This window comes from Antedon bifida, chromosome 7, assembly GCF_963402885.1.
Source record: "Antedon bifida chromosome 7, ecAntBifi1.1, whole genome shotgun sequence".
In the NCBI taxonomy this organism is placed as follows: domain Eukaryota; kingdom Metazoa; phylum Echinodermata; class Crinoidea; order Comatulida; family Antedonidae; genus Antedon; species Antedon bifida.
The window spans coordinates 21967925-21990770 of record NC_136232.1 but is presented as its reverse complement, the minus strand read 5'-3'; the positions used below and the strand labels follow the sequence as shown (position 1 = coordinate 21990770).

Below are 22846 nucleotides of genomic sequence, written 5' to 3'. Positions count from 1 at the left end.
TTCCAAAGAAGAGGTATTATTATTTCTCCTTCCTCACACACTTTTCATGGTTTTATTGTATGCTGTGCCTGCGAAATTATTGTTATTTTGATTATCCAATAAAGATTAAAATTTTGAATCATCACTTTGAACACTTTATTCATGCTATACCATAAAAGTTTTAGCAGCTAAACAATAGAGGGTGCTATTACTTTTAATCACAAAATAGAAGTCTTGGCACTCCATCTCAACAATAGAGGGAGCTATACTATTATTAACCAAGTATTTAATTTTCCATGTAATGTTTGTAGGGTTTGCAGCTCAAACTTTTGGAAACATATTTTAAAAAATCTTTAACCTGTCTATTATTATTTTCAGTGATTGCCTTCAAAAACATAGTTACTGCAGTAAACTGCAATAGAATACTTTTTAAATTAAACATAATTCCTATTGTGCAAAAAAAAAATAGTTTTCATCGCTTAATAGGATGATGATGAATATAGAATTTAGAAGAAGAAGATAATGCATTTCATTTAAAATGTATTTGGTAAATTAAAAAAGAAACTTGGATTAAATATTTTTTAGCTGCTAGCATTTTGTGTGAATATTTTACATATTTATATGGAAAGGGTTTTGACCGATTTAATAAATTGCAAGGAAATGAGAAGTGAATGTAGCTTAATTTCATATGCGTTTAATCCACATTCTATTCTCTGTTAAGTTCATTAATAAATCAACATGACAGGTCACAATGCTCTTAAGCCCTGTCTACACTATCAAACTAGTGTGATGTGCCCAAACATGGTAGTGATATGCTAAAATATGGTAGGGATATGACATCATCATGTCCATATATAGGCACATCACATTTTTTTGTCACATAAAGTTTCATAGTGTAGACAGAACTTAAGAAAATGTCAGCTACAAAGGAACACGTTTAATAAACATTAAACAAAATGTCAAGTTATGCTTATCCTGCAAATATTACTGTTTAAAATCATTTTTGTAAAGATTTCCAGTTGCAGGTTAAGGCAGAAATCATGAATTAATTATTTTCTATGACAAAGCATTGCAAGATAATACCTATTTCTTAAATACATTCTGAACTTAAATCTGTCTTCAAACTTTATGTGACAAAAAAATGTAATGTGCCCATATATGGACATGATGATGTAATATAACTACCATATTTAAGCATATCACTATCATATTTAAGCATATTACTACCAAATTTGAGCACATTACACTTTTTTTGTCAAACTAGTTTGCTACTCTAGACAGAGCTTTACAATCTCTCTCTCAACTATTATTTTAAAAAAACATGGATGATGTTGATGGGCATCGAACCCAGGGCTCCAGTTCTTGAGTCTTAAGCCTACAGTATACCACTCGGCCAGAGTACAAGAGGTATTTGATCTACGTCCATGCTTATATACGGCCCTATATAACATCCTAATTTATGCCATAATTAATCTCACAAATTATTCATAATTTCTGCTTTATTAAAAATATTGCATCAAGTTTTCCCAGAATTGTTATAATTATTCTATTTTTAGAAATAACAAAATAAGTTAATAATATTGTAAAAATAGATTATAAAAAAAAACAAATACCAAAAAATTGCATTAATCATCAACAAAACAATTATGGAAAAGAAATGTATCAAATTAATTAACTTATTCATTGAATTCGATAAAAAGTGAATAAATGTAACATGAACTTTATACGACATTGATATTATTAGACGCCTGAAATAACAATTTAAATTGAAAATGTTGTTTTCTCAGTCAATATGTTGTTCTGCTGATTAACATTCATTCTCAGTAGAGTTGAAGTATACCGTACTAATGCTAAACTCAATAAAATCATATACAGTCAACTCTCCCAATATCGGACTCTCTGAAAACCAGAAACTCTGCCAATACCAGACATTTCTTGTATTCCAAACAGTCCAAAATTCATTTTACCATAAAAACACATTCGGAATACCAGACTTTCCGGAAACCAAGACATATTTGGCCAGCCCAAAGGTGTCCGGTATTGGGAGAGTTGACTGTATAGTTTTAAATAAATCAATCTTTAAACAATTAAAACAGCATCAATGTATAACAATTACCAGTTACTGCAGTAACTCAATTTTCCTGTAATAAATAATTTAATGAATGGTTTATTTTAATTTACTAGTATTATGAGACAGTCACTGCAATACATAGTGTGTATGATACCCAAAACAAGCTTGCTAGATAATTGCATTAAAACAGGTTTAAAGAGTATTTAGTTTGACATTATATTTTAAAGATTTAAAGTTCTATTGTTTATCTAAAGCTCTGTCTACACTACCAAACTTTATGTGACAAAAAATGTGATGTGGCCATATATGGACATTCTGATGTCATATCACTACCATGTTTAAGCATATCACTACCATATTTGGGCACATAACACTATCAAACTAGTGTAGACAGAGCTTTAGTAATTAGAAACAAATGTATTGGTATGAAACATGAATATCCTTGATTTTGACGATACATTAAGCATTTTTCTTTTTGTCAAACAGGAAAAAGCGTTTTCTGCACAGTATTGATTTTTTAAATCGGTCAGACAGAAAATAAATTATGTTTAAACAGTATTTGACACAATCAGAGTGGTAACCTGATTTACAACCGAGATATTTCCTTGATCTATCATTATCATTGAATAAAACACCATCAGCTTCAATATGATGAACACATAGCCTACAGCACTGTCTTAAAAGCCCACTTTTATCAATCAAAATATCTAAATGAACTAATAATTTGTTGTGGAGATGGAAAGCTAGTATATGTGTGACAGTGTATCTTTTATTTTAACATTTGCAAATAAAATATAATGTAATGCGACATTTTATATAGCGCTATTTCTTGAAGATCAGAGCGCTGTCACTTAGATCTTACCCCTAATTTCATCAACATTCTTCTCCCCTAACGGTACCATCGTGTCACCGGCAGCCAGTTATGGCGCCATTACATCTGTCCACGACAGTGGCTCAGTGTGTGAACTAGTACACCGGAGTAACCCTCTACTTGTCTCAAAAGATGTACTATGTTCTTTAAAGTGCACATGAGCAATGTGTGTACACTGGACCTGCGGTTTATAGTCCTTATCTTAGAAGATTTGGTCTACCACCAGAACCATGGAGCGAGTGAGCCTTGAACCCTTGCCTTGTTATGGCTATGGATTACGCGTCCACTGTCTTAACCGCTTGGCCACTCACTCACACTAATAAATCCATCATAAAGCTGAACTAGACGCACTGGACATCGACCGGATCGCTAAGCTTGCCCACATACAAATTTAATTGCAACTACTGTAGCTACCCTTTGCAAAAAAGCCGTATACGAACGTATACGATTTACATACGTTTCGTATATGTTTCGTATAGGAAGTCCATTTCGTATACGAAACGTATACGTCAATTCGGAAGTTCCTGCCCGCATAATAAACATATACGAACCGTATACGATCATTTATAAACAATTTCCTAATTATACGATCCGTATACGATCCGTATACGATACGAGTACGCGTGTATACAAACTGCATCATATTACCAAGCGAAAAGGGACTGTCCCTCTTTTTACAAGACGACGATAGCATACGTTTACGCATGGTTTACGATGGCAGGAGCATCTTGACTTCAATAATTAATGTACAATTTGTTTGTTTTTTTTAGTCGGTATATGTACATTAAATTCCCTATGATGATTTAGTTCATAGTTTTCGCTAATGAAAAAAATTGGTGCTGTATTTTACAAGACGTTATTTTTCTATCAAGCATAAAAACCCACCCAGGCTGTTCCGTCTTGTTTATCCCCTCTGCTATTTCTTTACCTTTGGTACGTTCCATTAATAAGTGAATCATACAAAATGTGCTGTTATTAATTTGAAAGTGCTTTAATTAATATTAATGTACTTGGAAATAAATAAATAAATATTAAATTGGACCCGCAGTATATTAAATTTAAAACGACTAAGTAAAATCCATAAATTACGATGTAATAAAAATGTAGAATACATGTGGCTCCCTATTATATATATGGAATGATCCAAATAAATTCGCCCAAAACGTGCCTGGTGTGTGTGCTGCATTGCATGCATCACATGGATGGATCAGATTTCATTCATTTTCAATCATCATTGTTGTTATCAAACGGAATTTTTTTTGCTACGGGTTTTAACTCGCCATAAAAAAATAAAAAATGGGATGTAGGCCTAGTTACAGTAGGCCAAAGTAGATAGTAAATTCGATGACTTCTAGCTAGCTAGGCTATAGGCATATTGTAATTGTATAGATCGAACATGCAGTAACTAGCTACTGTAGCAGCTCTAGTAAACTAAGAGTAACTAGGCCTGGGAAAAATACGCCAAGGAAAAGAGTCTGTGGTACACTCATTGTGAAAATAAGCTAGCTAGCTTTCCCCCATATATTAGATTTGGTTATATTGGTTGTATTATTATAATAACCTACTCTAGCTAGTAGAAAATCAACAACGGTGAAATAAAAATATGACGCATTATGGATATCATCGTTGCAGAGTTAGGGGGTGCCAACAAAACATTCAACAGCCAAAAATACAAAAGAAGAAGCTCCGACGCTAGCATTTTACTAATTTAGGCATCAGAACTAATTGCTGTAAATTTACTAGAGTTGTCACTGATAAATACAATTTAACATATCCTACATGTAACTTAAAAAATCCAAATGATAAACTATACGCAAACGTAGTAAAACCAGGTAAATGTTAAATACTTATTTTACATCTCCCTGGTAAAAAGGTACCCCACGCCCCCATTTTTATGCCTCCATCATTGACAGGCCAAGCGGTATTTAATTATATTTTTATTTATTTAATTCGTAAATTAAAAAAAAAAAATCGTTAATATAAATAAGTGAACCTTTGTAACTTTTTGTTGCATATGCGCGGGCGCGAGATACTATTTAATAAGATAGGCTTTATTCATATCATATGTGTTGGAGTGGTAAACAACTATGAGGCCTAGTTGCGAGGATACCGCCTCGTAACTACGTATTAACGTATAGACGTTTTACTATAATATTGAATATGTGTTACTTAAAAAAGGATGTAATAAATTGTGTACAATATTAGTAGCTAATAGTTTTTTTGTGCCCCCTCTGTACACACGGCTGCTGGATATTTGTTTATCATTTTAATTAGTGTAGTACGAGTCTAACTCCAAATAAAGAGAATTCAAAGTTTTGATTTTTTTCAAGAATCTGATAAACATGACTCATCTTTTTACATAATATACAGCATCAGCATGTACAATCTAATTTAATTGTCACACAATTGAATTAACAAAGGACAAGGATTTAAAATAAACTGTTACAAATAAACAATTATGAATGAAATAGTTGGGGGTATTGTTGGGTCCATGGGAAATCAACAATGTTTAGTAGACTTATTTAATTTGTTATTTACAGTTGAGGGTGGTTATTTTTTAAAGACATGTTTTATGATTTCTTAATCACCAAGCAGAAATACCGCTGAGATAAATGAAAGCAATTCAATCTGTTCGCTTAACCGGGAAAAAATTGAAATTCGATATAATTGTATTTACTATAACCACTAATTTTGTTTTTAATTTTTTTAAATTCAACTTCATATTCAAAATCCGATTGTATTCATCGTTAAATAATTATTATTATATAATATTAATGTACATATCAACACATCCCACTTCTGTTTTGGATCATGGTTTTCCTCTTCGGCATTATTTGCCAAATTATTGTTACTCCATCTCCATGCTATACTACAACACATGTCGCGGAATAATATCGCTTAACATAAACGATGTAATTTGACCACCCAAAGCTCGCACGTGGTGTGACGAATTGAGAAGATCGAACGACGCGACGTACCCGATGATATGCATGATTGGCCACCAGAGAGCCGAGTCGACCACGAGTTGCAACTGTAGGCAACCGAGCGACGCTCGGTCGTCGTCGGCGGCTGAACTTACTGACCTCTGTCTATTTTATAAAGGAAAACTGCAAACAACATCGTGAAAATGGCCCCTTGTCTTGTCCTTTCTAGGCCTACCTAATAGTAGTATACCTGTTTAGCGTATTTTATTGACTTGCGAAAAACGTTGTTTGAATTCTATCGGTAGCCTAGGCTATCTAATAAATAGAAATAAATATGGTCTAATTATGTCCTAGCTCCTATATTACTAATACTACTACTAGACTAGTGGCTGGTGCTAGCTAGGCCAGAGAGCCAGCCTACGTACGTATTTGTTGTAATGACAATTTAAATGTTTTATTTAGCTCTATTTTACTCATTACTACTATTATAATTTATAAAATGGCCTAGTTTGTTCGTATATGATTCGTATACGTCCCGTATACGATATTCTTATCATCAATAAACAACGTATACGTTACGTATGCTAAACGTATACGACGCCAACTCTTTGTGGAGCAACAGAGTGGAAATAATGTAAACAGTGAAATCGTATACGATCCGTATACGTCGTATACGTTTTCAGCGTATACGGATCGTATACGGCTTTTTTGCAAAGGGTAGGCCCATGGGAGCGCTACCTGTATGTGATAGCCTATATGATGGCGTTTATACAGTAGCTACCAGATTCAGAGATTCCGATTTGAGAGCAAAACAACATACTCAAAAAAAAAATGTCTGTTTTTTTTTTTCTGGTTCAACAAAGTCTCATAGAGTGTGGGTGGAGTTGGTGGACAATCGGAAATTAATGGGATAATCTTCCACTTTCACTGACTTTTGTTTAAGCCCCATGTACAATGACATCCAACGCTTACGGGAGGTTCGCCCAAAGGGATTTAAGGGCTTTAAGCGTCATCTAGGTCTACTGCCAAACCTAAACAACTACAAAATGAAAAGCAAGATTTCCTTTGAAACTATATGGAATGAAAAGAAATACTATGGAATGAAAAGAAATTTTCTGTTAAACTATGGAATGGGAGCTAGTAAGAATGGTTTAGACATAAAGTTTCTGTTGAAACTATGGAATGGAAATCAATTTTCTGTAAAAATTATGGAATTAAGCAACTTTTTGTTAAAACGAAAAGCAATAGTCTCTTGAAAATATGGAATGTAAACCAAGCAAAGGCTGTGTTTAAACATAATTTTCTGTTGAAACTATGTAATGGAATTCAATTTTCTGGAATGGAAGCAAGGTAAAAGGCTAACTAAAACATAATCTTCTGTTAAAACTATAGGATTGAAAGCTACTGTATGTATGTATAGATAAGGCAGGATAACATAATGTTGAATCTGTTGAAACTACATGGAATGAAAAGCACTTTTCTTTTGAATCTATGGAATAAGAGGCAATAGTCTCTTGAGAATGTAAACCAAGCAAAGAATGGGTTAAATTTCTGTTGAAACTATGGAATGGAAATAAATTTTCTGTTGAAATAAGCAAGGTAAGGTTATCTGAAAACTAATTTTAGAATGAAAATCAATTTTATGTTGAAATTATGGAATGAAAGCTTCTGCCAGATAGGCAGGATAACATAATTTCTGTTGAAACTACATGGAATGAAAAGCAATTTTTCTGTTGAAACTATGGAATGAAAGCTACTGTGGGTAAAGATGCTGAATTACACAAACCAAGAGTGGTGTTGGTAGTCTATGAGTGATAGCTTACCTGGATGAACCAACATAGGCCTTTCCCCCTTCAAGGGGAGAACATAACCGAAAAGTAACATTTTATTCATGAACTCCCCTCCAAGACAGTGGTATCGCCCATGCGCCACGCCCTCAGGTGGGCGGCAACGCCCATGCATACCTCACCATTCCACGAGACGCTTGTCAAGTGGGGAGGAGGGAGGGTTGTTCATCCAGGTAAGCTATCACTCATAGACTACCAACACCACTCTTGGTTTGTGTAGTCTATTACGTGACTAGCTTACCTGGATGAACCGACATAGGCCAGAATAGCACCGGACTAGGCATCTAGTCGGTGGTGGGCTGACAAGAAGAGGTAATTTGATCAACATACCTGTTTACTGTGGCTTCAGCACAGCGTGTGCTACTGGTGCCATGTTTTGAGCGAGGTCTTGGAGGTAGAAAGCTGTGAACGTTGTATGCGATCGCCACCATGCTGCTTGTAGTACGTCTGCTAGAGGAACACCCGAGAACAGGGCCCATGACGCAGCCATACCCCGTACCTGATGCATGTGTGCAGGTGGAGGTGTTTGAGACGCCGAGTAGCCTGCCTGGATCGCGGCGATGATCCACCTAGCTATGGTGGCTTTTGAAGCCGGGCCGAATGGCGGGACTGTGACGCAGAAGAGGTGAGAGAGCTTTTCTCGTACGTCCTTGGTCCGATGGACGTAAAACTTTAAGGCCCGCACCGGGCACCAGAGTTTGTCCTCGCGGACAGAAGAAGAGGCAGCTATGGTGGGGATGAAGATCGCGGGCGGCGAGTGATGCAACGTCTGCGATTTTGCCAGAAACCCCCTGCGAAAAGTTAGCCGCACGCCACCGCGTTCGAACCTAATATGGCCGGGCTCTAGCGATAGAGCATGCAACTCACCCCGGCGTCGACAGGATGACGCTGCAACTAGGAACGCCGTTTTGAGGGTGAGGTTATAAAGAGAGGCATTATGTAATGGTTCGAAGGGGGCGCGGGTGAGTGCAGAGAGTACGACGTTGATGTCCCAGCGCGGGAGGAGAACCGACGAAGGAGGACGCTCATGATGCATGCCTCGCAAGAGGTGCGTGATGACAGAAGAGTTAGAGATCGTCGAACCGTCGGGAAGCGCCGGCAATATGGCCGCGATGGCCGACCGGTAACCTGCAATCGTGCGGGGTTGCAACCCTGAATTGAACAGGTAAAAAAGAAAGTCACAGATAAGACCCAGAGACGCAGTCCTGGGGTCCGTGTTCTTCTCGGCGCACCACCGGAAGAAGTGCTTCAGACGGCTATTGTACACTGTTAGCGTCGATTCTCGTCGGGACTTGGCCGCCAGGGCGGCCGGGCCATCTGGTATGCCAGACTCTCTGAGGCGATCCCTGACAATGGCCAGGCAGTCAGGCGCAGGGATCGGATGTTTGTTAGTGAGAGATGTGCTCTGCCCTGCGATAGAAGGTCCGCACGGACCGGTAGTTGCAGGGGGTGGTCGTACAGTAAGCTGTAGAGGAGTGGGAACCATGACTGGCGCGTCCAGTATGGAGCCACTAGGAGCACCCGGCAGTGATGGCGATGAACATGCGACAACACGAGCGGGAGGAGAGAGATCGGTGGGAACGCATACGCCCAGAGACCGTCCCACGAGATGGACAGGGCGTCCATCTGCCACGCTTGAGCTTCTTGGAACCGGCTGCAATAGGTTGGAAGCTGAGTGTTCCGCGCTGTCGCAAAAAGGTCTACGAGCGGCCGCCCGAAGTGGTGGAAGATGAGGGTGGCTATACGTGGCGAGAGTTGCCATTCCGTCGGGCAAAGCAGAGGCCTTGATAGCGCGTCCGCTACTGTGTTTAGCCGCCCCGCTATATGGGCTGCTGTTAATGTTATTCTGTGCGCGATGCACCAATGAATTAATGTCCACGTATGGCAGCAGAGTGTTGGCGAGCGCGTGCCGCCCTCTCTGTTTATGTAGGCCACGACGGTGGTACTGTCGGACCGAATGAGCACATGACGGCCCTGCACTGACGCTTTGAGAGCTTTTAGCGTGCGCTGCACCGCCCACAGCTCCAGAATGTTGATGTGGTGACGGGCCTCGCTGTGAGACCAGAGGCCGGAAGCGTGCTGCGTCTCCGAGTGTCCTCCCCATCCGGTTTCGGAGGCATCGGTAGTAATTCGTATGTCTGGCGTGGACCTGACGAACGACCGGCCGGCAGTGAGAGTTTTTGTGTTTAGCCACCAACGAATGTGTGTCGCCACGAATGGGGACACCGGCACCACTTTGTCGATAGAGTCTGACGCGGGTCGATAAAACGCTAGCAGATGAATCTGCAACGGTCTCATTCTGAGACGGCAGAATGGGAGTAGGTCGACGAAGCTGGCGAGGAAGCCCAGAGTCCTGAGCCAGTCGAATACCGTTGGAGCCGAACTCGCGAGCAGACCGGCCAGAGCTGCCTGCGCCGAGACCACTCGCGCTGCGGTCGGGTGAGCCACGCATGTGTTCAGATTGATCCGGGCTCCAAGGTATTGCGGGTACTGAGTCGGGAGCAGGCACGACTTGTCCCGATTGATTAAGAAACCTACTCGTTCCGTGGCGTCGAGGACGAAATCTATGTTGCGCAGCAACTGATCTCGTGACTGGGCCACAACCAACCAATCGTCTAAGTACATGTGTATACGGATGCCGTGTCGATGCAGGAACGCTGCCAGCGCCCGAACGACACGCGTAAAGACCCGTGGGGCTGTCGACAGCCCGAACGGGAGTGCTACGAATTGGTAAATTTGGTTGCTTATGCGGAAGCGCAGCCACCGCTGATCGGCCTCGAAGATGGGTACATGGAAGTACGCATCCTTGAGATCTATTGAGGCTGCCCAGTCTCCTCGTCGCAGGCCAAGCAGAATCGTGGAGAGCGTCTCCATTCTGAATTTGGCTGGTCGGATGTAGCGCTTGTTGAGACTCTTGAGATTTAGTATCGGTCGCCATCCGCCGGAGGATTTGCGAGCCAGGAACATCGTAGACTCGTGTCCTGGTGGGGCGTGTCGAGCGTCGACCGGAACGACCGCGCCCTTGCGTAAAAGGTCGGAAACGCCGTCCAGGAGGGCGCCGCGCATCTCTGGATCGCTCGGGATCCGAGTGTGGCTTATCGTCCCCGGCACCGGGGTCGCTGTAAATTCGATACGGTAGCCCTCCTGTACGGTCGCGCAGACCCAACTGTCCGCTTGTAGGAGTGAGTCCCACGCCCCTCCGAACTCGCGGAGGCGACCCCCCACTCGTCCACTCCCCCCGCTGGGAGTGGACCGTCCACTTCCCCCGCTGGGAGTGGACCGTCCCCTTGCATCAACGACGCCGCGCGTATCGTCGTCGATCGCGACGACGGCCCCTCGATGCCCCACCGCGGGTGGGGTTAGCGCGAAAGGGCTGTGAAGAAGACGCACCTGTGGCCTGCGCAGCAGGTTGAGGTGGTACATGTTGATGCGTGGGACGCGCCGGAGCCGGCTGGAGAGGTGGCGGAGGTGGCCCCCGCGGGGGGCCCCTTTGAGATCGTGATTGAGAAGCAACACGCTTCTGAGGGAAGCGCGCGCGTCTCCCTACGAACCTCTCGTTCGCGCGCCCATTTATCCTCCCGCTGGGAGAACGTGCCAAAGAATAGGTCCGTAGACCGAAACGACTCAACGGTAGTAAAGCGTTTATGATGGCCGGGCGCGATATCCGTCGCTTGCAGCAAATTAACTCGGCGTGCGGCATTGGCTGTTAATGCGACTGACGCTTGCTGGTCGGCTGCAAGCCCCGTGATCTGCTGCAGTAGCGTGATCACGCCCGGATCAAGTTCTTTTGGCCGCTCCGGGTCTGCCAAGAATGAGAGCAGGTACCCCGCCATCGAGAGCACGCGGAGTGTTTCACGCGCTGCCTTATCACAAGCAGTGAGGGCCTCCTCGGTTTTAGCAGCCGTGGGGTCAAGGAAAACAGTTCTAGTCGATTCCAGACCCTGGTCCTCCCGCGCTCTCCCCTTCGCGGCATCGGGGATAGGTGGGGAGCGAAGAACTTCTTCAAAGTGCGCCGGCGGGACCGGGAATACCGTAGCGAACTCGGCCGGCGCGGGCCGTCGCGGCGGTTCCCGGGCCACGCTCTCCAATCGTTCTAGCAGTTCAGGCTCGAGTGGAACGATTGGGCTCGTTCGCGAGTGACGCACCGGAGCGCGTACCCCGAACGTCGTGAAGCGCTTGTACTCCGGTAGCGGCGTAGCCTCCTTGTACGCGTAATCTACCCCGAGGTAAGATAGCACAGCCGGTACTACACGGTTTACCAACGTTTGGAGCCCGGGTGCCCCCGCACTGTCGTCGCAATCAGAGAAAGACACAAGTGTCTCGTCGTCCTCCATGTCAACGTCCTCAGGTTCCGGCGTGGGAAGGACAGTCGGAGGTGGCTGCATGTATGGCACCGGCGGAGGGCCATCCTTGGGCAGCGCCCGTACGGCCGCCGCGACCGCCTGTAGAAAGGCGGGAGACAAGTCGAATTGTTGCTCCGCAGGAGCTTGACTTGACGTATTTTGACCAACATACGGCGGTGTAACAGTCGGAATTGGCGGCGGAATTACCGGAATCGGCGGTGGAATTACCGGAATCGGCGGCGGTATTACCGGGATCGGGGGCAACGGCGGAGTCTCCGCGGAAGACTCAGGCCTAGGCGAGGTCTTCTCAGCGCGTGTTGGAAGAGCGGCGAATCGCGCCGGAGGCCACCTGACACACACTTCACACGGATCGGCTTGGCTGCAATCCCTACAGGATAAACATTTCGTATGTTTATCCCACTTTATCGTGGCACGAGGCCCCCCGCACGCAACACAAGCCATCTTGGGCATGGTGACTACCACACGTATGGCCCACAACAATCGGCCAAGGAAACCCGGCACCGGGTCTTGGCTGGCGATGTTCAGTTAGCCCACTAAAACCAGACCGGAATCCTACGGATAACGGCCGAAAATATGATACTTAGCTTCGTTGGCAGATAAGTTTAACGTGAGTAGCGTTGCAGTAGCTGCTCACACAACAAAACAGATCGTTCGTGTATAATCCACTCCAACGGCAAAGCTAGGCTCAGTATCGCACAATACTATAAGCAATCCAAACACAATAGGTTCTATTGTTCTCCTCTGTTGTCGGAACGTGTTAACGTTTCGACGTCTCGAAAAGAAATGGTGAGGTATGCATGGGCGTTGCCGCCCACCTGAGGGCGTGGCGCATGGGCGATACCACTGTCTTGGAGGGGAGTTCATGAATAAAATGTTACTTTTCGGTTATGTTCTCCCCTTGAAGGGGGAAAGGCCTATGTCGGTTCATCCAGGTAAGCTAGTCACGTAATAGACAACATAATTTCTGTTGAAACTATTTTTAACAGATTTAATTTCATTTTCTTACCTTAAAGGTGGGGCAAACCGACCCCCACCAACCGAGTGCCGCTTATAGATACTGAAATTCACCTGGACACTTTTTTCTGTGACATTTTTCGGTTCAGTTCTTTTTAACTGATCATCATCCTACCAAATAAAAAAAATTTAATGCCACATAATTAAAAGCAAAAAATAGTCAACTTAGCTAACAACTGCATTGTTGTTGTTGGAAATATATATCCAATATGTTTTATAATGTAATTTCAATTGTATTGTAATTGTTGTTCTGTAATTTTTAATGCAAGCAATGGAATTTCCAGAAATGGATAAGATTAAAGTTTGAATCTTGAATCTTGTATGTCTATTGTGTTTTTATTTCGTAAACTTTAGCACACAAAATATCAAATGTAATTAATTCAGGTTACATTTGATTATTACTAATGCGAATGCAATGATGCACATAATTAAAAGTATCTTCAATGAATCATTTTATTAATTATATAGAACTAATATTAAATAAATTAAATTCTAAGCAATCGAAAATCAATAACAATGCCATTAAAAAAGATACTAATTATTAATTAACTCTATAGTATTATGAGATGATTGATAATATAAATAATATTTAAAGATGTATGTTGTCCCCCTGAAAAAATAATTTAAAAAAAAATGTTGTTGAATATTCCATTTTAATGTAACATAATAGTTATCCACTTTGACCAAAAACTGGATCGAAAAAAAAGTCTTTACTTGAAAAAAATCTAATTTAAAGCAAAAAAAATGGTCAAATTGGCTGCCAGCCAATGGATTTTTGGTTGAATGTAACCATTTATTTTGTCATTTTATAAGTGAAAACATTTTTTTTTTTCGTTTTTTTTTCTATGGAAGTGATTAACTTTATCAAAACTACAAAATAACATTAATCTTCATTTTTCATGTTTTTGAGGGACAATACATCTTTAAATTATCAGCCTATATTATTACTTGCAATAAAATAGTAAAAACACAGTTAAAGCACATAACACACAGTATATCAGTATCTTTTTATCTAATTGGTTAACTTTGTATCACATGCTGTAATTGTTCTACTGCATGTAAAATTGATGTTGGCGATATTGAATGGTATTGAACATTCGAATTCTGTGACTTTTGGGTAGTACGAAAAACAACAATAAAGAATTCTTTAAATTCTGCCTCATAAACTTCTACTGTGAAAAACCTAAAATCATACATTTTATTGCAGGAAAAAATGTAGATACTGCAGTAACTGCAGCAGAATAATTTTGATGTGATCCATAAATTGATATTAATTTAGTCAAAAAGCATATACTGTTTAACACAGCCTAATGAAATAATAGTGTAAACTACTGTACCTAATATACTGACTGTAACCATCTTGTATTAACTCACAATAGTCAATTTTGACCATAACATGACCTACCGCAATAATGCTTGTGCAACAACTCCAAGATAATGGCACGAACGATACATCATTAAGAATTTAAGTACTCGCGTTAAAGTCACAAAATTACGTAAATCTAAAGATCCGACAAACTACAAAAATGTTTAAATGCCGGGTAAAATATATATCTATGTATAGTACTTCCAAAAAAATGATTAAACTAAAAGATTAAAATGTACTACATACCGGTTCAGTTTGATTTGCACTGTTAGACATTGCCGCCTCCGCCTTATCCATCATCAGATGACTGTAACAAAGAAGATGGCATACATTAATTAAACAATATACGCAAATATCAAATTATTTATTACTGTAGGAGATTATATGAAATATCAATAATGTATAGAAGATTAATATATTTGCATAGCTTTAATATAGACTTTTATAAAGATGAACAGACAAGACAATGAATTCATATAAAAAATCTAAAAAGTGACATGTTTTAACAGCGATTTATTCGGCAGATGAGAGCTTGAAACTACCATTTGTTGGTAGATTTTTCATAAAGCTAATCTGTAGTTAAAAATGTCCAAACACTAAAGCCAATGTTTGCTGGTATATTCAATAAAACAATACATTGAAACATTATCAAATAGGGTGCTCTAAACTGTTTTCTTCTTTTGTATGTATTCCTCTCTTTGCACAGAGGCTATTGTTGGTTTGTCCAGGTATGCTAGGCATGAAATAGAATTTTCAGTAAAACATAGTAATTGCAGTGGAATAATTTTTACATGATCCTAAAATCTAGTTTACAAAGAATTATTTTAAAAATTTGTTCAAGTTCATTTTCAAATTTGCATAAAGTTGTTTACATATCCTCCATATGAATATAAATAAATGATGGTTTATCAGGTAAGTCCAAACTTAACAGAAATTGGTCTTTATGGGTTTATGCAACAAGAAAAAGGCAACAATCATACTCTGGAGCACTAAACACATTTTTCATTGGTTACTTTACATCAAAAGCACTCGAAATTTGTAGATGTACAGTACTTAACTTGTATGCGGCTCTTTTCTTGGAAATTACTTATGTAATTTGCTTAATGGATTCAATGTGATATATAAATAAAAGATGTCGTTAATGTTTTAGGCTAGGAGGCTTATAAATTGTTGCAATTAAAGCAGAGAATTGTTATAAGTCGAAGGCTAGAGGGCGTACTACTGACTAAAATATGATTCCAACAAGATGGCGGCCGTATCTGTTCAAAAATATTATTTAGCCTATAAAATAATAATCTACTGTAATATAATAAATTAATTAACACATTTTTTTGTTGAAGCACAGTAAAGTTTTTAATTAAATATATTGTTAATCGCAATGGAATGAATAATTTCTTGGTAATTTCTAGCAATTTTTTTATACGAGGGTCATAAGAATGTATTTGCATTCATACACTCAACACGCTGCGTTGCGTTATCGTACAGGAGAATGTAAAGAATGCTTCTCACGCTGATGCACTCAACACAGGCGTAGACTTAGTGCGTGACTGTATTGGGGCGTATCGAATGTTTGATTGCAGCCGCCATTGGTTCCCTTTCCATGAAGAATCATTTTTATTGCGATTACATTGGAGTTGACAATCTAGCCAGGCTATTAGATCTTTGAATTAAAGTCATTTGTGCACAAAATTAAATTTCTTTTATGGTTCTCATTTTGCATTTTCATAAAAAAATTATTACATTTAAGATCATGTCAAAATTATTCTACTAAAACTTTTACTGCAGTAACTACATTTTGTCAAGTTCATTAACCTGTTTATACAATAATTAAGTTTCTTTTGGGTATACACAGGTGACTGTACTTCTACATTAAAACAAATTAATTACATGAAATTATTGCAGTAAAAAAAAGTAGTTACTAAAGTGGAATAATTTTACATAATTCCTAATTAATATTTTTTTTTTTATTTTATATTTTAGTAAAAGTCATGGTTTGCAGTACACCATGTGTTTTCAAATGGAAAGAAAGTTCTGGTTGCTTTAAATGAATTTTCATATTAAATTTAATTTTAAAATTAATTAAATACGACTTTGAATAGGTTATTTTGTAGTTGTAATAAAGGTAATCACTTTTGCAGAAAAAAAAAAATGTTTTCACTTATAAAATAACATAATAAATGGTTGAATTCAACCAAAAATCTATTGGCTGGCAGCTGATTTGATACTTTTTTGCTTTAAATCACAATTTGTCAGGTAAATTTTTGGTCAAAGTGGATAACTATATAATACGACATATTCAACAACAAAAAAATGTAAAAATTATTATCATCTTAAAAGCAATATATTATGTATTATCATGATAAATGAAAACAGAAATATACGACATGTTTATTTCATGATGGATTTTACATTTTGTAAATGGATGACGTAAAATATTGACGTCACAAAAGCGAGAAAAAATGATTTTAATGTTTTATGCATATACTATTCACAGACTGCCTTCTTATACAAATACTCATTTAACAGACTATAATCTTGTCTAAATACTGGTTTTTATTTAGTAGAATTTACTAAAAACGGAAGTAACTGTGCTTAGCCTAAGTATACCCATCTATCAAGTACAGAATCGCAAAGTTCAAATTAAAAAAAAAAAAAAACCAGCATTGTATTATAACATCTCAGTTTACATGCATTTTACTAGAATGCGATTGGTCTAAATAGCAAGATTGAAACTCGAATAAGCGGCAAGGTCAAATAAGCGAAAATTTCAAATAAGCGGCAAGGTCAAATAAGCAACAAGGTCAAATAAACGCCAAACCGAAACTAATTTTATAATAGTGTTACAGTTCTGATATTGTTCAATTTCATTCTTATGGTATGTTTATTTTATTTACTTTGTTTTTGCTGTCTTCCTTAATATAGTCTACTACACCGTCCAGTGATGATAATGAGTTATAAATGTTGAGTACAATTATCTCAGATCATTAACAATCACAAAGGCATATTAGATTGAGAAAATCACTATTGATCGTGTTTACAATTATTAATTATAGCCGTTTTAAACTAAATTTTAAGAATGGAACAGAAAATATATAAATATTAATTAAAATAATAATGTAATCACAAAGAGGATATGGAATGATTAAAATCTCCATGGGAGTGCTACTTCCAGCCATTTTGGTTACTTTTGTGCCACATTCAGTATAGTTCTAATGCACGGTACTATTGACTGATTGTGTATTCGCTTATGGCCAAAACAATACCATATCATGTCAAAATTATTCTACTGCAGTTACTACATTTTGTTTACTCTATAACCTGTACAATGTTTATTGCAATAATTGCCTCATAACTTCTATAATAAAACAAATTTAATCATACATTATTGCAGTAAAAAATGTAAATACTGCAGTAACTGCAGTAGAATAATTTTGACATGATACCTAAAGCTTAGTTCCTACTTTGACCGATTAGCTGAGCCTAGCATGGCCGGCCGATCAACGCGTTCTCTGACAAAACTCGCCATTTTCTCACATCAAATTTAGTTGAAAAGATACTGCTATGTGGTACATAACATTACATTTTATGTAATTAGAAAGAAAATAACGATTTAATTCTCAAATATTAAAATGTTCATTCAACAAACTAACGGTGGAAGCCATGCTGTTTCATCGTAAACAAAAGTGTCAGCGAATCAGAGAGCGTATTTAATTTTTAATCGACTCTACGTCGCTTTTCTTACAACAGGCTTCATATTGAAATACTAACATTTATAATCAAGAGTATTGGATTATAGTGATAGATCACGACTACAGATGGTCAATGAAGTGTGAAAATTTACATGTGTAAATGTCACAGAAAGTTAATTTATACATTAAACTGATGATGATATATGATGCGATTGTGGCTACCAATTTGATGAAAGAAATGAAGTGTGTAGCCAGAGCGAATAAAACAAAATTATATTTCTCAGAAGACTTTGTTCATAAACATCTTTGACAAGTGGTTAATTAATTGTAAAGTTATATTTTGTTTTGATGTTTTTTGTTTATAATTGCCATGGCAACATTTTCTATGCTCATCTTTTGAAATATGTTATTACTATTATATAAATAATTTTCAAAGGTCAAATTATTTAAGAATGCTTTCAAGATGAATATTAAAGTCATCTATCAAGGTACAAAATGCGAAGGTGAAAAAGACAGAACAAGAAATGATTAGACCGTAGGCCCATTAATGTGATTTCATTTAGCTGATGATCATGGCCTTCATACAGGAGTGAAGTATTATGAAATGCATTGTGACCATTAGGCAACCACATACTCAACTACACTTTCACTAATCACAAGGCTGAAATATTTACCTACACACAAAATCACTCATTAAAGATAAACATCAAATTATAGACAATCAGTTGCCCAAGGTCTCCCATGACAACCAAAAATGTACACTGGGCAACTAAACTTTATAAGGATGTATTTTCTCCTAAAGAAAAATTAAGAGATAATAATAATAATCAGACTTTGAATTGGCCATTTTGCAGTTTTAATAAAGTTATTTACTTCTGACCTCTCACAGAAATAATGACATCACTTTAATATTAAAGACAAAATAAATATTTTAAATTTGATTTTCATATTGTTTGACATCGAATGGCATATTCAACAAAAAATGGTTACATAAATATTTATAAGGGGACTATATATCTTTAAAGGTTTGTTCTAATATTCAACCCACTAAATCACAAAAAGTTATTTTTAGCTTTTGAATACAAATCTTAAGCTCTGTCTACACTATCAAACTCTATGTGACAAAAAAATGTGATATGCCCATAAATGGACATGATGATGTCATATCACTACCATGAAATGTCTATCAAACAGAGATGTAAAATAGACTCTCTAACCAAGATACATCACTTGTCCGACTAAGAAATGATTATATTCGGTGAAAAGTCAAGGCAAATTAAATAATGGAACAATTGTACCAATAGTATAGTAAAGCAACAAATGTTAAATCATGTTTAAGTTTTTTTGTGAACACTTTTAATATAAATACATTATTATTTTGTATACATATTTTGTAGAATAGAATTTGGTTCAAAATTATTAAATTGCTGAAAGCCACTTTAATGATAATTGAAATGAACGTGATAAGATTTATATATTTGGACAAAGACTTGTTAATGGACGATAACACTCAGAATGCCATCATAAATAAGAAAATTAATAACAATTTTGATTTACTTTTGACATAAAATGATAAACAATAAATGCAAATAAAGTTTGCAATTAGAAAATGGCATATCATAAATAGAAAAGGTAAGTCTGCATGTAGTGGGTGAAGATACAGCCATATATACAGATGCAGACAAAAATCCATTTGTTATAATTTGTAAGTGTAGAGCCTTTCATTTGGGGGACACTCCTGTTCAGGGGACAACTTGAAAGGCTAACTTGCTATGAAAAAACGATGAGAAATTACTAATAATGTCTTAACACTACAGTCAACATCCTTAGGGGTGTCCCCTGAACAGAGGTTCTAACTAAATAGGGGTTACTTAATTGGTACTGTAATTTATAACTGTAGTTACTTAATTAGCCATACCATCAGACTTATCTTTTATCCGCAATATTTGAAGATGAACTCATTGTGAGATTCATTAAAAATATTTAAAGTTGTTCAACCTTGAAGTCTATGGTCTAATATTTGCCATGTTTGTGAGAGGTCACAAATCATGTCAGTGGATCTATTTTGTCACACAACAATCGATTCATGGGAATCAATATAGTCTGGGATATAGTCCCAGACCAGATACATCCATCATAATAAATGGTCAAAACAACACAAAAACCATGGAGTTATTCTTTACTCCCTGCAAAAATAAACTGCTAACTTAAACAATGGAAGCATTTCGGTAAGCCAACATTATCATACCATATAATAATATTGCAGGGCTGCCTTTTCGAATATTTCCACAACACTACTCCTCAAGTGTCAAATGGGTTCCAACAATGCCCTCCCGACCCGGACCGAGACCACGAGTGATTTGGAAGACGATAACTGACTGGCCTAGCCACTAGCTGGTGATAGAGGTTTAATACATTAGGCGTAGCATTGATTATAAACCAACTTCAGAATCTAATTTGTAAATAAAACTAATCTTTATTTACTTCTTTACACTATCTAAATAAAAACGAACTCACTTACCTGTAGTTTGGAGTGCCCGCCACTGGCTCTAAACTACACACTAATAATCTAAGTACATAATCTAATCCGCTAAGATGTTCCCATGCTCCAATCTGTGTGAACGAATTGACCAATCACAGCAGTCGAAATAGGCAACATGACATAATCATCATCCTTGCTCACGGAATCAAAGGCAAAAATCTGTATTGTTCACGTAATGTAATTTAATATAACATATGATTAATAACCATAGGCCGTAATGTATTATCATTAATAAGAATCTTGTCGAGTAGCCATAGCAGTCAGAAGGTAAAACTTATCCCATCGTTTCAACTATAGCTCTTTATCGTATTGAAAAACACGATGTATCCTATTTATATTGATGCCTTTTAAAGGATCGTAAATAGGGATCCAATAAATACAAACGGATACGATATACTGTTCAGCACCTCATTACACCCATTAGGCAGAGGTAGAGAGGTCATAAATGCGTTTTTATCGATCGTAAATAAGGAATACAAGAAATTTACAACCGGGTACGAGTAGGTTCCGTTCAGCACCTCATTACACCCTCCCCAAATTCAAAATCTTGGATTATATCCGCCACTGTCTTGGGAAAGTGAACAAAAATAGTGATTATTTTTATATAAATATATTGTATTGCTTTTGTCTTTGCAATGATTATTCATCCTCATCTAGATGTTTGGTGTATAAATGTGTTTCAATTTTAGTACTCTATTAAATGATACCAACGTATAATGGTGGTATAGGCCTATTTATTTAACAACGAGATGCGGTAAGTTATTCATGACGTCTACAGTTTTCCGCTTTTACATCAATAAAAAGTAATACTAATTTGCCATCGGTAAGGTAACCAAAACCTGTATCTAATAATAGATTTGATTAAATAAGACATTCAGATTGTGCGATGTTAATTAATGGATATTATTCGCGTACAGTGACAGATATAGGACTTGGTGATTAGGGATGCCCGTAGCAAAGTCCTGTATCTTATCAGCAAGGATAATATCGAATTGCTCATTAGTTAATGTTTATTAATGAACAATATTAATCTTGGTTCCCACTGTGACGTAGTCTATGTTCTAGACTGTGGTTCGAATTAATATTAGTAAAAAGATAATTGTTTGGGTAAATATATGGCGTTTTATTTTTCTCAACATTTATATCTCAATCATCGAAACCATTGCGTATATACTTGCCTCTGGCCCATTTACACCTTATGGATATGACTAATGAATATTCATGATTATTTTGTGACGTTTCATGAGTGGTCCCCAACTTAGGTACGAAACGAAATATCGCGGCCCGTTTGTTCCTTCCTACCTTCACCAAGGTTAGCGATAACTGTGCCCATACCAACTTACTCGGATAAATAACTAAGCCAGACTGGGCTCCATGTTTCTTCCCATACAACAACTGTTCACACTCACGCTTACTTCCAAAGCCAATCCTCCACATCCCCCATTGGCCCTTACCTGCACTCTCTTTCCATGCGTGCGCAGACGTCAGAGTTGTTAATATCCACACTATTCTTAGCAACTTCATCTGTTAATATTTTCAAATCCTAACGATATCCCCCACGTACGAACTACAGTAATAACCTAACACAACTCGTATAAAATGTCATTTAACAAAACCTGTCCTTTTACGCATTACCTTTTAACATTTAATCTATTCTACAACAAACTCTACAACAAATCTCATTTGTATCTTTGACCAATTCGCTCTTTAACTCAATCTAGTAAAATGTTAAAAGTCGCTGATGTTTTGATCATAAACTCTACTGGAACACGACTGATTCACATTGATGAATAATATGATGCAAAAGATGACGTTTGAAATGCCGAGAACAAAAAGGTTCTGAATAAAAATGCCATATTGCATGATTTTGATTTATAATGACGAGCTAAGTGTAAAATATTAATGTAAACAAAACAAAAACAATAAAACTTTAGCGTCATCATGACAACCAACATTTCAATCAAATAAAAAGCATCAACAGGAAAAACAATAACAACTGCTGACGTCATATTAAGTTTAATTAGAGTAAAGGTCATCACTTTGATATCGTTCACGTGTTTCATGTTTCGTCCAATTCCTTAGGAATTTGGAAATGAACTTCGTGACGTCATGAAACGAGATAATTCCGATTCTATTTTATCATTTTGCTTGATAAACTGTTAGATGTGATGTCCAGAAA

The 22846-nt window shown here is 37.8% G+C and overlaps 1 protein-coding gene across 1 annotated transcript in view; it reads right to left on the bottom strand.

Moving 5' to 3' along the window:
- LOC144848541 (tumor protein p53-inducible protein 11-like) overlaps window positions 1–20723 on the bottom strand; it is a 53498-nt gene extending 32775 nt beyond the window's left edge. Inside the window, exons 1-3 of the mRNA XM_078705339.1 lie at window positions 20647–20723; window positions 14683–14743; window positions 13063–13181 (exon numbers count right to left, since the gene is read on the bottom strand). Coding sequence (XP_078561465.1) covers window positions 13063–13181; window positions 14683–14736 — 173 coding nt within the window. The 5' untranslated portion in view covers window positions 14737–14743; window positions 20647–20723. The remainder of the gene's footprint in view (window positions 1–13062; window positions 13182–14682; window positions 14744–20646) is intronic.
- Between the last annotated feature and the right edge of the window lie 2123 nt (window positions 20724–22846).